Below are 14,632 nucleotides of genomic sequence, written 5' to 3'. Positions count from 1 at the left end.
AGGGCCCTCCCCACTTGACTCATTCTTAATAGGGGGGGAAAGGGAGATGAGGGGTGGAGGCTCCCACTCTTTCATTATCGTCGCTGCTGGGATACACAGGTGAGGCCTTCCCGCCTGCTTCACACAGTGAGGGGTACTCCTTACGCCACTACTTAACCAGGATTGGCCACCACATTGTTGACTACAGCTCATCTTCACGCTTCCTTAATATTTGTGTTGTCACTCTCCTGCTTTCTCACCACCACCAAGGCATATAGTGAGTTCCGCAGGAGAGGCCTTTCACCCAGGAGATATCCTATCCATGAGCTGGTGCAAGCTAGACATTGGGCTTGGAGCTTGACATGCCTGGAGACTATGGTCATTACACTCTTGTCAGGGGGGCCCACTATAACCCCAGCTCTCTAGTCTCCTTTATCCTCTACAGGAGGTTATGCTGTGAATCCCTCTCTCCCCCACACACAACTTCCAGTCTCCTAGACCACCTAGTCATCTGGAAGAGAGAGCGGAGGATACTGAAGGCCGATCCCGGTGAAGCAACATCCGCATACTGGACCTTCCTGAGGGGACTGAGGGCTACAATACCATACAGTATTGTACACCTTGGTTTAAATTATTTGCACCCCACATCTGAACTTACACCCTTCTTCACCCTAGACAGAGCCCCATGCTGGAGAAACTTCTTCATTTTCAGGATTATGATGCCCTTCTTCGAGTGGCATGCCGGGTCGGCCCACTCCAAGTGGAAGACAAAGTGGTCATGATCTTTCCTGACTACATTAGAGCTGGCCAATAACAACGAACCTCCTCTGCCTAAAAGTTAAAGGCTGACTGCAGCAACAGGGCATACAATATTCACTCTTGTTCCGAGCCTGCCTCAAGATCATTGTTGAGGACACTACATTCTTCTTCACTGACCCAAAGGAAGCTTGGGACTGGGTGGATCAGCGTTACAGACCCACATCAGCAGACTGCTTTAGGCCCACTCGATCTTCATCCAGGCCTCAATGGAAGTGATGCAAAAAATCCCACCCCAGAGATGGCTCATGCCAGGCCCCTGCAACTCCTTGAATCTTGAACAAACAATCGAGGACTGGCGCGAGCCCTCCAGGCCGCTGCGGATCTAGGAACCCACTACACCACTACAGATGATGAGAGAGACCCTCATATCTTTACTTCTGATGATGAAACACTTCATTCCGATGACTCCAAAAGGCCTGTGTAACTCCTCAAACTGCGACACCCCAAACAGCAGACATCCTCCTATGATCTTTTTCTGTTAACGACTGTAGTTCATCTAAATGTCCAGTTAAATGTTGCACACTTCAGGTGTGGCTGGCAGGGGCCCCTTGCTCCTCTCTCTTCCTTTTCACAATGTTCTTGGTCCCCTACTGTGGCACCTTTGCCCTTAATCCCTTACCCTGTATCTCTGTATCTGGCTATTCTGCAGCCCAACCTCTCTACACAACTCCTTGGCCCATGCACATTGCCTTCACTATTATGCTACATCAACTTAATTTAGATTGAGCACCTCCTTACCCCAGCGCAATTCACTGCGAGTCCCTCACGGCCTGCTTTTCCTTTTATATCTACAGGGTGCGCACTGACTGGCATTCCACACTAGCACTTGGCCACCCCCATTTTAGGCTAAGGGTTTTCTTTTTCTCTCACTAAATCTGTTTCAGCGTACTGACGTAGCAAGAGGCTCCACGCTGTCATATCTCCCTAGTTTTGGCTGATCCTATGTTCGTCAACATTCCCACTCGCCTATGAGGAAATGGCATATTACATCTACTCAGACTGTGCATTCTGGGGCGCCAGGGTCACCATACAAATAGGCACTGTGGACTCTCTCCTCCCCCCTATTCCCTCCACGCTCATCACTCAATATGCAGCCATTGTGTGACATGCTCTGTTTCCTCACATTGAGTATGTGAGGCATGCATTCTGTCAAAAAGCGCTACTTACATAAAACGCCAGCATGCTCAAATAATTTGCTTACAGGAGAGACACAAAACGAAAGGGGAAATAGTGAGCATCCATAAACATAGGAGGAATCTCCTATATGCAACCACCTATTCTGCATACACCTGTGGCATTATCATCTGAATTAGGCCCGGCATCGAATTCTAGGTGTTTGATACTACTACAGACCCAGATTGTCGCTATGTGGTGTGGAGGGATGTTTGGACAGCCATCTCCTCCTCTCTGGGAGCATTTACGCCCCCCAACTCCGACCAGCGTGATTTTTGTGATTCTGTTTCCAGTGCACTAGCTCATGAAACCACACTTCCCTTGCTCCTTGGACTATAACTGCGCCTTCAATCTCCACATTGATCGATTGCTCCCCTCCTCATATACAAACGGCGTAACTGCATCTTGAATACTATGCCACCTTTCGCTCCCATCTGCCACCTCAGTTGGCGGACCTGAGTAAAAAGGCACTAGCAGCGGGTGAACTTCCTCAATTGCTTTGGAAATTACTAGTACAACCATCCTTGTATCAACCTATTGCAATTCTTGGGTATGACTATAACATCCTGGGTAAAATATTGGCTGACTGCTACATCCAGATCCTCATGGAACTCATACACATAGATCAAAATGGGTTTGTCCCGGTCGTAGCACTTCCCTTAATATTAGTTAGCTATTCCACATCTAGGATTGCGTTCAGGGCTGTTACCCTCAGGTGGCTTCTTTTGATTTGGACCTTGAAAAAGCATTTGATACATTATCATGTCATTATTGTTTTCAGGTTCTGACCCGAATGGAGGTGGGTCACCGACTCCTCGCATTCACCTGCCTCCTTTACACTAAACCAACATCTTGAGTGAGCTTGAGCAGTCTGGTTTCCGCTCCAATTTTGGTGAGTAGGGGTATTAGAAAGGGATCTCCCCTCTTGTCGCTACTTTTCACCCTCACAATCCTTAGCCATGCGCTTATAGGACAAGGGGCGTGACTGGGTTTATACCCTTGAAGGGTAGGAACATGCAGTCTCCTTGTATACGGATTGTTATACCTGGCAGCTCCTGGAGTGGTTTCCCTGTACTTTTTGCTTCCGACTCAGTTTTTGGACCTTGTGCTTGATTTGTTTTTGCTGGTTTTGATACTCTGGGCATTTTACCACTGCTAACCAGTGCTAAAGTGCCAGTGCTCTTTATCTAATGGACATTGATAGTTGGTTTTCATTAATTAGTACATTTGATTTACTGGTAAAGTGCACTATGGGTTCCTAAGGCCTGTAAATCAAATGCTACTAGTGGGCCTTCAGCACTGACTGTGCCACCCACATGAGTAGCCTTGAAAACATGTCTCAGACCTGCCACAGCAGTGTCTGTGTGTGCAGTTTTGCACTGCCAATTCGACCTGGCAAGTGTACCCATTTGTGAGGCCCAAACCTTCCCTTTTACTACATATAAGTCACCCATAAGGTAGGCCCTAGGTAGGGCAGGGTGCAGTGTATTTGAAAGGTAGGTCATGTACTGGTGTATTTTACATGTCCTTATAGTGAAATACTGCAAGCTGCTAAATTCATTTTGCACTATTGCAAGGCCTATCTCTCCCATAGGTTAACATGGGGACTGCCTTTAAATATATTTTAAGTGCAGTTTCCCATTGGGAGCAGATAGAGATGTTGGGTCTGGGATCTCTGAACTCACAGTTTAAAAATACATCTTTTGGTAGAGTTGGTTTTTAGATTTTCTGTTTGAAATGCCACTTTTCTAGCTTAACCATTCTGGGCCTCTGCCTCCCTGTGAAATCCACATCAGGGTCAGACTGACAGTTGGGCTGTTTGAAAATTCCCTCTAGACACTGACACAAAGGGAGCTGAGGAGTGTCCTGGATATCCTGATGAGTCTCCAGGGCTAGAGTGGGGAGGGAGGAGCTGATGCTTAACCTGAAAGGGCTGTGACTGTCCTCACACAATGCAGACTCTAACCCTCTGGAGTGTGTCTGGGGCTAGGCCTGGGGTAGGCAGGATCTTGTGAAAAACAGAGACATTCCTTTGAAGTCTGCCAACTTCAAAGGCAGAAATTAGGACCCCAAACCCCCAGATTTTCAGATTGCTTCTGGATCAAGAGGAACATCTGCCAAGGAAAACAGCTTGATGTTTGAGGAGGACCTGCCACTCTGCATGTTGCTCTGCTGTGCTGGCCTGCTGCTGCTTCTGACTAAGAGGGAAAGGACTGGACACTGCTTTCTGCAACCATGCTTGTGAAGTGTCTCCAAGGGCTTGGACAGAGCTTGCCTCCTGTTAAAAAGTCTCAGGGACATCAAATACTTCATCTACCAGCCTCTGGGTTCACTTGCTGTGGATCCTTGCCAGGTGGTGTCTACTCCAGTCTCTGGGCCCCTGGGAGTGAAAACCGGTTGAAAACCAAGAAAAAACAGTTAGACTGACTCTGGGCGACGCCAGGACCGACGCCGCTGCCTGACTCCGCAATGCCACCTGTGCTGTATAGCTATTTTAGCCATGTTTTAGACACATTGCTTTACACGTTGCTTTATGCTAAATAGGCCTGCTGTTGCGCACTTTAACCATGTTACATTTTATTCAGTGTTGCTTTATTTTTCTAGCAATGGCAACATTTGCGGTGCTGTTATATCTTCTTTATCTCATTGTACTCTTGCAGAGGAAAGCATTACGTTCTTAGTAGGACATTTATTTCACTCTGTGCTTTCTCCAAGGCTACAGTCAGATAGGGTTGCCGATAAACGTTGTATGCTGTGTCTCCAACATTCACAGATAACACACACTCATACGTGGGGACCATTTCTTAGAATGTCAACTGTTTTATTACAAAAACACTCCTTTGTCCCAGACATGTTAGAGGGAGATTCCAGCCAGATGACCACGACTGTATGCTGATTGCTTCGCTGCAGCTACTTGCCTAAACGGCCGGACCCCTGATCCACATGGGGACGGTGTCTCTCTAGACCACAGGCTTCTTCCTCCAGGTATGAGGGATGGTGTATTCCCAGTGGGAAAAACCCAAAGGGAAGATTAGGCTTATTACGCTGTGCTCAGACATAGTGTAGGTAGAAGAAATATATATCCATACCATTCTTAGTGACAGTATGGTAGGACTGTTCTAGTGTTTTACTCTGCTAGTCACCTACTTGCTTTTATTGTGTTTTATCATCCTAGTTATTGCAATACATGCCTTTTTATCTAAGATGCAGTTATTTCAATAAATTCTTATTGAACTATTTTCTGCCTCTGTTGTCTTTGCTTGTATGAGACTTTTTGGTAACTGAGAGAAAAGGGATGGGATCTGATTGACCACAATTCCCCGGAGGAGTCTTGTCATGCGCCCGGTTGCCACAATCATCTTGGTCAGAGATGAGGTGCTGCTAGTCAGCCGGAGAACCTAGATTAGGCCGACAGGAGACGTGTGGTGTGGAATTATACCTAGTATCCACATTGCATATGATCCTGTCTCCCAAATCCAGTAGCCTCATTACCATAATGAGAACCTACGCGACACCTGTAACTGAAGCTGATGACCTCGCATGATATCGCAGGCCTAAAACTACTGCAGCCCCGCTGGCGTCCAGTGACTTCATGTGTCCCAAGTACTGTGTCACTGACGTCAGTGACACTCGACTCTGTTGCGGCACCTGCAGCCCTGTGGCAGGACTGCGATCCTGTGAGGTTGCCCCACCGCGTATTGACCTGCCAGACATCAACCCTGCCGGAGCCTAAGGAACCGCTGCTTCACACCAACGCCGCATCACCTCCCCTGCTCTGCAGTAAGGTACCGACACCACACTGGATGCAGTGACTCCTCACCTACCTGACTCTGTGCACCGGCATGTTCCTTCATTACCAAAGGTACTGTACCGGGGGTCTGTGTGACTCTGTGACCGGCGCCATTGGCATCAGATTGTTGGGAACTACTCTGTCACGATGCTGTGATAACACCAAATTGAAGCATTCATGTTTCTTATCGCTAGAGTAGAGTTTAATCTTTGAAAATTCATAACTTTGCTTGTGTATTTTGGAGTTTTGTCATTTTGGTCTTGTTTTACTCAGATAAATATTGGCTATTTTTCTAAACTGGTGTTTAGTGCTTTTGTGGTGTTTTTACTGTGTGTGTTGGTAGAAAACCTTTACACATTGCCTCTGAATTAAGCCTGACTGCTTGTGCCAAGCAACCAAGGGAGTGATCAGGGGTTATCTGAGCTGTATAGCTCCCTTACCCTGACTAGAGTGAGGGTCCCTGCTTTGACAGAGTTCAAACTGACTGCCAACCAGAGACCCCATTTCTAACACAGATGATCTCCTCATTTACCTAAAAGATATCACTTTGGACCCCTCTCTGTTAGGCAGTACACTTGAGATGTTTGCTAGGGCAGTCAGACTTCAGGTAAACTAGGACAAATCATCCATACACCCACTCCATCCCAACCAGCCTGCCAGATCCACCTGACTGATTATATTACCTTGTTTGCTTTACTAACCCCGCCATTGTCCTGCCCACGTTAGTTTTTTGTGGACCTCGACTCTCTACTGGACCCTCATTTGGGGAGCTGGACGGTGGAGTATCGCCCACGGCAAATTACAGCTTCCCATTGACCGGGAAGGACTCAGTGCCCCACCCTTTGCAGCATATTACCTTGCAGCCCATGCTGCAATGGATCTCACGCTGGATGGCGGGAAGGTATATGGAAGGGACGTCTAATACCCAAGGTGTCCTCTCACTGCCTGCAGTCTGCCGCCTCTTGCTCCCAGAACCCACATCCTCATCCCTGCGACCCTTTCAAGTGACCGTTGCACCGACATGTATGATGCAAATACGCTGTATGGCACAACATCTACTGACCTACACTCTCACCCTCCCATTGGTTGGCCTTCCCAGGTTCCTGGGATCCTTTACTCAGCAAGATCTAGTCTGCTGGACGGAGCATTCCATCTACACAACCTTTTCCTCAACAGTCAACTCATGGCAGATTATGGTCTCCCTTTGGGACGCTTCCTCTTACACCGTTGACTTACTCACACCTTTCACACCCTCTGAAATGTCACGGGTTCCGAACTTACAACACATGCTGTACTGCACACTCTCCTTACCATGGGCACCTGCCGTCATCTCATTATCTGGATATATAAAGCCATCCGTGAGCTCACAATGCTTCCCTTAAATATGCTCTGACATAAGTGGGAATACGAATTTGGGCATGTCTTACATAACAAAGAGTGGGCTATAGCCTCAGCAGGTGTCACGCAACTCGGGTTTCAAGAATCTTCAGGTTTTATGCTTCACTATGCATATCTCACCCCAGCCCAAATAAATTGCTTCTTCCCCTAGGTGGATGAACGCTGTCCATGTTGCTGCACTCAAACAGCAGATCTGGCACACATGCTCTGGTTCAGTCCTGCACTACAACACTATTGCACAAAAGTACACACCATTCTGCAGGCGGTCACAGACCATTCTGACACTGATACCTGGGAGGCATGATCCTTTGGCATCTTCAAATGACCCAAGCAGCACAGAGTCCGCACCCGCTTTGTCTCCCTGGCACTACGCCTTTCCAAATGTACATTCACTCTTCATTGCTCCCTGATGACCCCCCCCCTTTAGCTGCTTGGTAAGGGGCAGTACATAAATGGGGGATGGAAGAAGACGTCCTCCGATATGAATAAGTCAGACACCTCAGTAAGCATCTCATTTCCTCCAACTGGGCTACTCTTCTTTCTCAGTTCCTGTTATACATTGGGAATGAAAATCTCCTCCATTGAAAAGTTAAGGATAACGCCATTCCTCACCATAACTTCCATAATGACTTTCCATCCTTATCTGCTCTCAGTACCACCTTCGCACCATATTCCTTCCAGCCACTGGTTTTTGATCATCAGACTCACGCCCCCTCATCTCAGATTTTACCAAATACTAACAGCCATACTATCCTAACCTTAATCCCTACCCTCTCCCCTATCCAAGGTGGTTGCCTAGACCCTGCTTTATACAGTTATGTCTATTGCTGTTCAGTTAGTATTGTGTATATTTCTTACAATGTGATCAACCCAGTGTACTCTGCTGCTAACTGTAACTGTATTCATATTGACAAAACCTAATAAAAACGATAAAAAAAAAAATAAGTGTAGGAGAGTCAGTGAGGGATGGAAGGTAAAGGGAGTCAGGCAAGAGTAGGGTGCTGGCTTTTGAGGGGGCGATTTGGAACACATGATAAGGTGTGAATACAACAGGGAAGAAAGAGACGGGAGATTTAAGCAGTAAAAAACATGAGATGAAAACAAAGAACAGATTTGGAGTCGGACAGTTGAAGACAATGAAAAGTTTCACACCGTACCCACACCCGACAAAATGAAATGTTAACATGGGTGGAGGGAGAGGGAAGGGTAGAGAAGCAGAAAATTCACAGTAAGCCATAGGGGATTCAAAGAGAGGTAGAAAATTACCTGGTTTGTGAGAGGTGCATTCCAAATCAAGTCCCCAAAATGTAAGGGTATGATGTATATCTGTGGTACACGTCAACATACACTTAGTATACAATATTCCTGACTAATGTTAGGAATTAGTCATGTTGGACTTGTTATGCAAAAATGGGTGATATTGTAAAGATCTGTCACAACTGCATTAATCATATTTGGTTCCCATCAGAATTAAGTCTCTAGAAATCTATTGTAGCAACAACTTTTACTACTCCGTCTCAGGACATGTGGAAGAGGAGATAAATAATAACTAAAAAACTCTTCTCTGACAGTGAAATGCTTAGTTAAGAATGTTCAATAGAAAAAGCTTAATGAAGAGAAGTAAACTTTCACAATGTTAGCTATTTTTTTGACAATTTCTGAGTCATACAGACTTCTTTTTCACTGTACTGTAAAGGAGTCTGAATTTTCTAAGATCTGTAAACCATGAAACAGACTAAAAGACAGGCCTAATTAACATCTACTGTCTACTTTTGGGTTACCAAACCCAATGCATGCTTTGCTGCTTGAGTTTGGTAACCTACACAACATACTGCATTGGACCACAATAACTTAATCACAATTGAGCTAAAATGATAAAGGTTTACACTCACCAATCACCAACTGTACTATGTTGGAACCAGCATACTTTCTCACATCGTCAATCCAATGAGGAATCGAATTAAATGTTCCTCGCTTGGTGATATCATATGCTATAATAGCTCCATTGGCGCTTCTATAATAACTCTGTGTGATGGTTCGGAATCGCTCCTGACCCGCTGTGTCCCAGATCTGCAACTGAAAGAGTTCCCAAAAGTCAGTTGAGTTATTCTACTACTGATTAGATTTGTTATGTTTGGTGAAAAACTGTGCTGATCAACTTGACTGACATTAGTCTATTTTACTTCCATCTTGTCACTTGGTTACTCTGTTGCTCTAGTACCACATCTCCTGCATTTGATGCTTCCCAATATTTCACCTGTGTGCTTTAACCATTGATTATTTTTGTTTAAAAAAAAAAAAGGGATTGTCCTTTAACCTTAATATATGCATACATCTCATGCAACTATCAATACGTAAATTGCATCATTTTTAGCAGTTCTCTTATAACATTTGTAAACAACAGCATTTTTGCACCTACTTCTAGTTTATTATAAATGCTGAACCCATGCCCTCTTAGTATTGGTTTGTTTGTGGTACTGATGCATATTACACCCAATTTCTGTTCTCATATTTATAATGATGATTATTATAGCTTGTTTTTATACAATACTTCACATTGCATTTTAGCTGTTCCTAAACACACTAAATGACAGTTGTTACAATTACTCAAATTATCAACTATGCAATGTGTAAGTATGAGGTGGACTTGAAAGGATTTGAACTTGTGATCTACTTATCTCGCAGACGTTAGTGGCAAACACTTAACTCACTGTGCCATCTTGCCAGCTATCAACTGCAGTTTCACTGTTACAAAACTGTAGAAGATGGGAGACTCTAATCACACTAAGTAAGTCACAACACTATAACAGTAGTTTTCCAGTCTTGGTATCTCATAGATTTACATGACTGAATAATTCCCTATGCTCAGATCGAAATCTTGGGTTATTTAGAACAGCAGTAATCATTGCTAAGATGGCCACAGGCCCACAAACCTTGTTTAGTTAGTGGTGCATTCATATCAATGAAAAGCATCCAAAAGCCAGGCAACCAGATGAATGCAGCAGCACTCTCACTCCATCAGAGATCACCACAGCTAAGATTTTCATAGCACGAGTGAAGGGAAAAACCAGTAAGCAAAGGGGAACAGGGTAGGAGGGTGTGTAGTATGTGAATCTATTACAGATACCAGATCTATAGATACAGGTAACTTCTTACTTCTCCCCACCTTGGGCCTCTCAGACTCACATGCTCGAATTACAATAGCTAGTAGTAAACAATTCATAAACAGAGAGAAGCAGCCCGAAATTATCGAAAGAGGCCGTGTAGCACAGTTTTTTTCTACTGAGAATACACTGCTGCATCAACATCCAGGCAGTAGTGCTGTCACACATATGTGTCTGTTTTACTACTATGTTGCAGCATAGCAAATGTCATGTAGAGACACACTAACATGGAGAGCAGCTGTTGGTAGTGTGTGTCATTACTCTTCCTCATATAGGTCGATTAGCTTTTTTGTAACAAAAGACAACAAATAGAGACACCCATCTTGACTGCCGAGGATGTTCAAACGTCACAAAGATCTGACCAGTGCTTCTAAGGACTTTCTTTTTCTCCAGATAAAACTTAAGGCATTTGCATACGTACATAAAATGTAAGGATCTTTCTGCATCTGCATTAGGATTTGGAATAAATGGTATAGCGAACCACTGATTTGCTAAAGTGACAACCTAAAATCACTTTTGGCATAAACTTTGGATTTGGCCGTAGAAAAACAACCACTCGAGAACTGGAGCAGAAGCTTTTTGATTGTCAAAATGTGTAATTGCCCCACTATTCTGGGAGTTGTACATGCAAGAAGTAACACTGTTTTCCGGAAAAGCAACTTTACGCCAGCTTCATGAATTGGCTCAAATGCAAGAGCCATATGACAGCTCATGATTCTGTTAAGTTCCTATGAAACACTTGGATGTTTAAGTGATGGAAAAACATTGAATAAATATTTTATAAATTGCTCGGTTATATGCTGTGAGAAGAAGTGCCTTTAACTCAAACCAGCCGCCAACTGCACCTTGAGCCTGGACTTTGAAACTGGCCTGCTAAGGTAGAATCTGATGAGGCTGTACAGACAGAGGATGTAGGCACTGATACAACAGGTACAAAATCCTTTCCACTAAGTGTGGTGTGTAATGGAAGTAGAATGTGCACATGCCTGCCCAAAGACATCGCTATATCTCTATGCAATAATCTTATGCTCAAATTGTAAGCAATCAGTAGCCCACTCAAAAGGTTCAAGGATTATCAATTGTGGAGAAAATGTCACCCTGTCTGCCTGAACATAAGTTCTGGGTTTCCTTCAAGAGTGCAAGGCGACACGGTTGACATTTACAGTAGTTCAGTGTACAAATATCCAAGCCAAACAATCCGGCTACTATTCTATTGTACATGTATATATACAATAAACTCTGATGTTTTAAATTGTTTTGAGTTTTATATTTTTTATAAAAACAGTAATTATATGACATTATAAGGACTACAAGCGGTATTGTAATATGAGTAAAATAAGGCTGCGGAGCCCCTGGAACTATATAAATAATGCCTTATGGAGAGATTCCTAGATATTATGTTGCACAGCAGAGCCGCCCTGTGGACTTTTTTAAATAAACAGTGTATGGTTTTTGAGAAATGTGAACAAGAGGCTTTGTGTACTGTACCTTCAGAACAATATAGGGGTTGATAGTGTACTTATTAGCCAATATTCTGAGTGAGCTTGCTTAATGTGTAAGTAATTATTTGAGTAAACGCTTTTACAGGCTTATAGTATATTTATGAATGTGTTATGACGGCACCATAAAATTGAATGACAGTCTAAAATAAAGTATGTCTCTTTTTGTACTTAGGATCCCTAAGAGCGAACGTCGACCCATGAAGAAATGGATGCCTATCAGCAAGGTACAGCTACCTACAGTTTTATAGTTAGAAAACCATGTCAACGACCTACTCTTTTTACCTATTTTGCTTTATTTCCAACAATGATTTCTGATACTTTTCTTTCTTTATAGAGTATATGATGCCGAAATTCAGACGGATGTCAAAGCTCTACAGCGGATCCTAGAGGCTAAAGACGTAAAGTCTTTAGCGAAAACAAGATACAGCTCTTACGGGTAAATACAACTATCTGATGCCTCAGACAATGCTAAAAGTCACAGGTTTATATTGTAAGTGTGACATTTATTTATATTTTCCTCTTCTATACAGAGCCCCTGGGAGCGCGCACGAGCGGAGTTGTCATCGGTGCAAAATGTGGAAGACGTAGTTAAGAAGGCAGGCAGGAAAAAGAAGTCTACAGAGCCTAAACATGGAGCACCTATAAACAAAGGCCCAACCGTGGGAGCACATCAGGTGTGTTTTAAAAATGTAGAGCCTAAAGAATCCTAATATCTCTCTCTCTCTCTCTCTCTCTCTCTCTCTCTCTCTCTCACTCTCTCTCTACCTAGTTTGTTTGTCCCTCTGGGATATAGCATTCTAGAATGACCTAAATGTATTAAATTTTTTTGTTATCTTTCACATCGTAGAAAAGTCACGAAAGATCTTAGAAGGTCAGCTTCGCCTTTAAAGGGCATCACAGGAGTCTTACAAAACACAAAGTCATCAACAGCCGCGGAGATCGGCACAGGGCATCAGGACAAACTATGACCAGGATCTACAGATAATCGTCATAGGCCAGGTACAGCCCTTAACCACTGCACCACTTTACAAATAAACACCACCACCGGTACAACGACCTCTACTGAAAGTACATTTCTGCAAGGGTTGGGACACAGACAGTTACACCCGTAGGCACACAACATCAAGTACTGTTTAAAACCGCTGAGGGGGATCCCAAACAGTGCAACAAGCCTAAAATGAACCGTCTTTCCTTAAAGAAGAAGCAACCGGTCCCTGAGCTAGAAACGGTTCCACTAGAGCTCTCAGTTAAAAACACAGTTACGACCTCTAACAGGACCCCGTAGTCCACAGAGGTCTAAGTGTTTTAAGGCTGAAACGGGTAATGCAGAGGTGGTTCCCAACGGACTCGTCCCAAAAACTCCTATAACTATTTTGGCCTCAAGGTTTGAAAATGATCACTCTGAAGAGGACCCTTATGCCGCCTGTATAGGGCTTCTTAGGGCACTGGAGGGTGGGGTTGAGGGTTCTGAAATAATAGCAGCCACTGAACCCAACGGATCTTCTAGCATAGACCCAGAGGCACAGCAATCACCCGATCCTAGCCACTGCGCGACCCACGCATCCGGGCCTTAAGCTATTACGATCACCATTTAAGTTCCCCATATCTAACGTCCCCAATCACACCTACGGGAGCGTACGATCCCACCAGTCCCCATCCAGTTTATACGTACCTTAGTCTTCTCCCGCTTCAACATACCCTGATAGTACGGGCGGTAGCGGGTCACCAACTCTAAGTTTTGGAACCCCGTCTGGCGAAGAACAATCCTCCGAAACACCCAGGTGTTTACAATGGGGCCCTGCTTTTTTTTACCCGTCCTGGTCCACCCATTCAAAAAGTGGTCATTGCTGTTCACAAAGAAACTGCACCTGGTATGGCCCAGGAAATATATACCCCGCTTCTAGCGCCTCAAGTAATGACCCAGAACACGGCTCTTTGGACCATGCTTGAGTCCTGGACACCAATATAAAAGAAAAACACCAATCTGTTAAAAAGCTAAAATTCAGACTGAGCCTGAAGACTTTAAAACTCGTGACGGGGGTCGTGATACCGCGTCCTCCAGAGCTGGCCTGAGGGCTTTAACCCAGAGGTTGGCGTTGTGTAGGAGGGAGGTGGTCAAAGCATGTGAATCGGCCACTGCAGACATAATATACAGGTTTGACTATGCGTGTGGGGTCGCCTAAGGAGTGTAAGAACCACTTTTATTAATTCTAGTGTCCACAGGTCTAAATATAAAAAGAGAACCCTTGATATACTCACTAAAGCTGTACGGTTCTTACGAGTGCTCAAAATAAAAAAATAAAAAAGCAAGAGCCACCCAACAACTGCATAAAACCCCAAAAATCAACACACATAACATATAAAACGACCTCCGCTAGGCCTCAAAACATAAAGTTAGGAGAAAACATCACAAATATAGGTTTTTTAAAGACGTCAGGGAGTAGAGCCCAGAGCATGCTTACCCCCGTACAACCTGCAAGATCCCATCCCGTAGTAGGTGAAGTGGCAAGGACACAGCTTGTAAAGACATAGAATATTGTTCAAATAGGCTGCGGTCAGTTACCTACAAGCAGCTGGGCTTGTAAGAAACAGAAGTGGGCTAGTAGCGGTAGACAGCGTAAGCTTTTAATAAGGAAATTCAAGAAAGCCAGACTAAGGGGGTCATTCCAAGTTTGGCGGGCGGCGGTTGCCGCCCGCCAAACTTACCCCGTCAAATGACCGCTCCGCGGTCAGAAGACCGCGGGGGCCATTCAGACTTTCCCGCTGGGCCGGCGGGCGCCCGCCAAGGGAGCGCCCGCCGGCCCAGC

At 44.6% G+C, this 14,632-nt stretch overlaps 1 protein-coding gene across 1 annotated transcript in view; it reads right to left on the bottom strand.

Annotated features, from left to right (window-relative positions):
• The window catches only part of RAB43 (RAB43, member RAS oncogene family), a 114,558-nt gene that overhangs the window by 9,616 nt on the left and 90,310 nt on the right, over window positions 1-14,632 (bottom strand). The window contains exon 2 of the mRNA XM_069206635.1: window positions 9,052-9,235. Within this exon, the coding sequence (XP_069062736.1) occupies window positions 9,052-9,235 (184 nt within the window). The remainder of the gene's footprint in view (window positions 1-9,051; window positions 9,236-14,632) is intronic.

This window comes from Pleurodeles waltl, chromosome 9 (assembly GCF_031143425.1).
Source record: "Pleurodeles waltl isolate 20211129_DDA chromosome 9, aPleWal1.hap1.20221129, whole genome shotgun sequence".
Classification (NCBI taxonomy): Eukaryota; Metazoa; Chordata; class Amphibia; order Caudata; family Salamandridae; genus Pleurodeles; species Pleurodeles waltl.
This window is presented reverse-complemented; position numbering and strand designations above follow the sequence as displayed.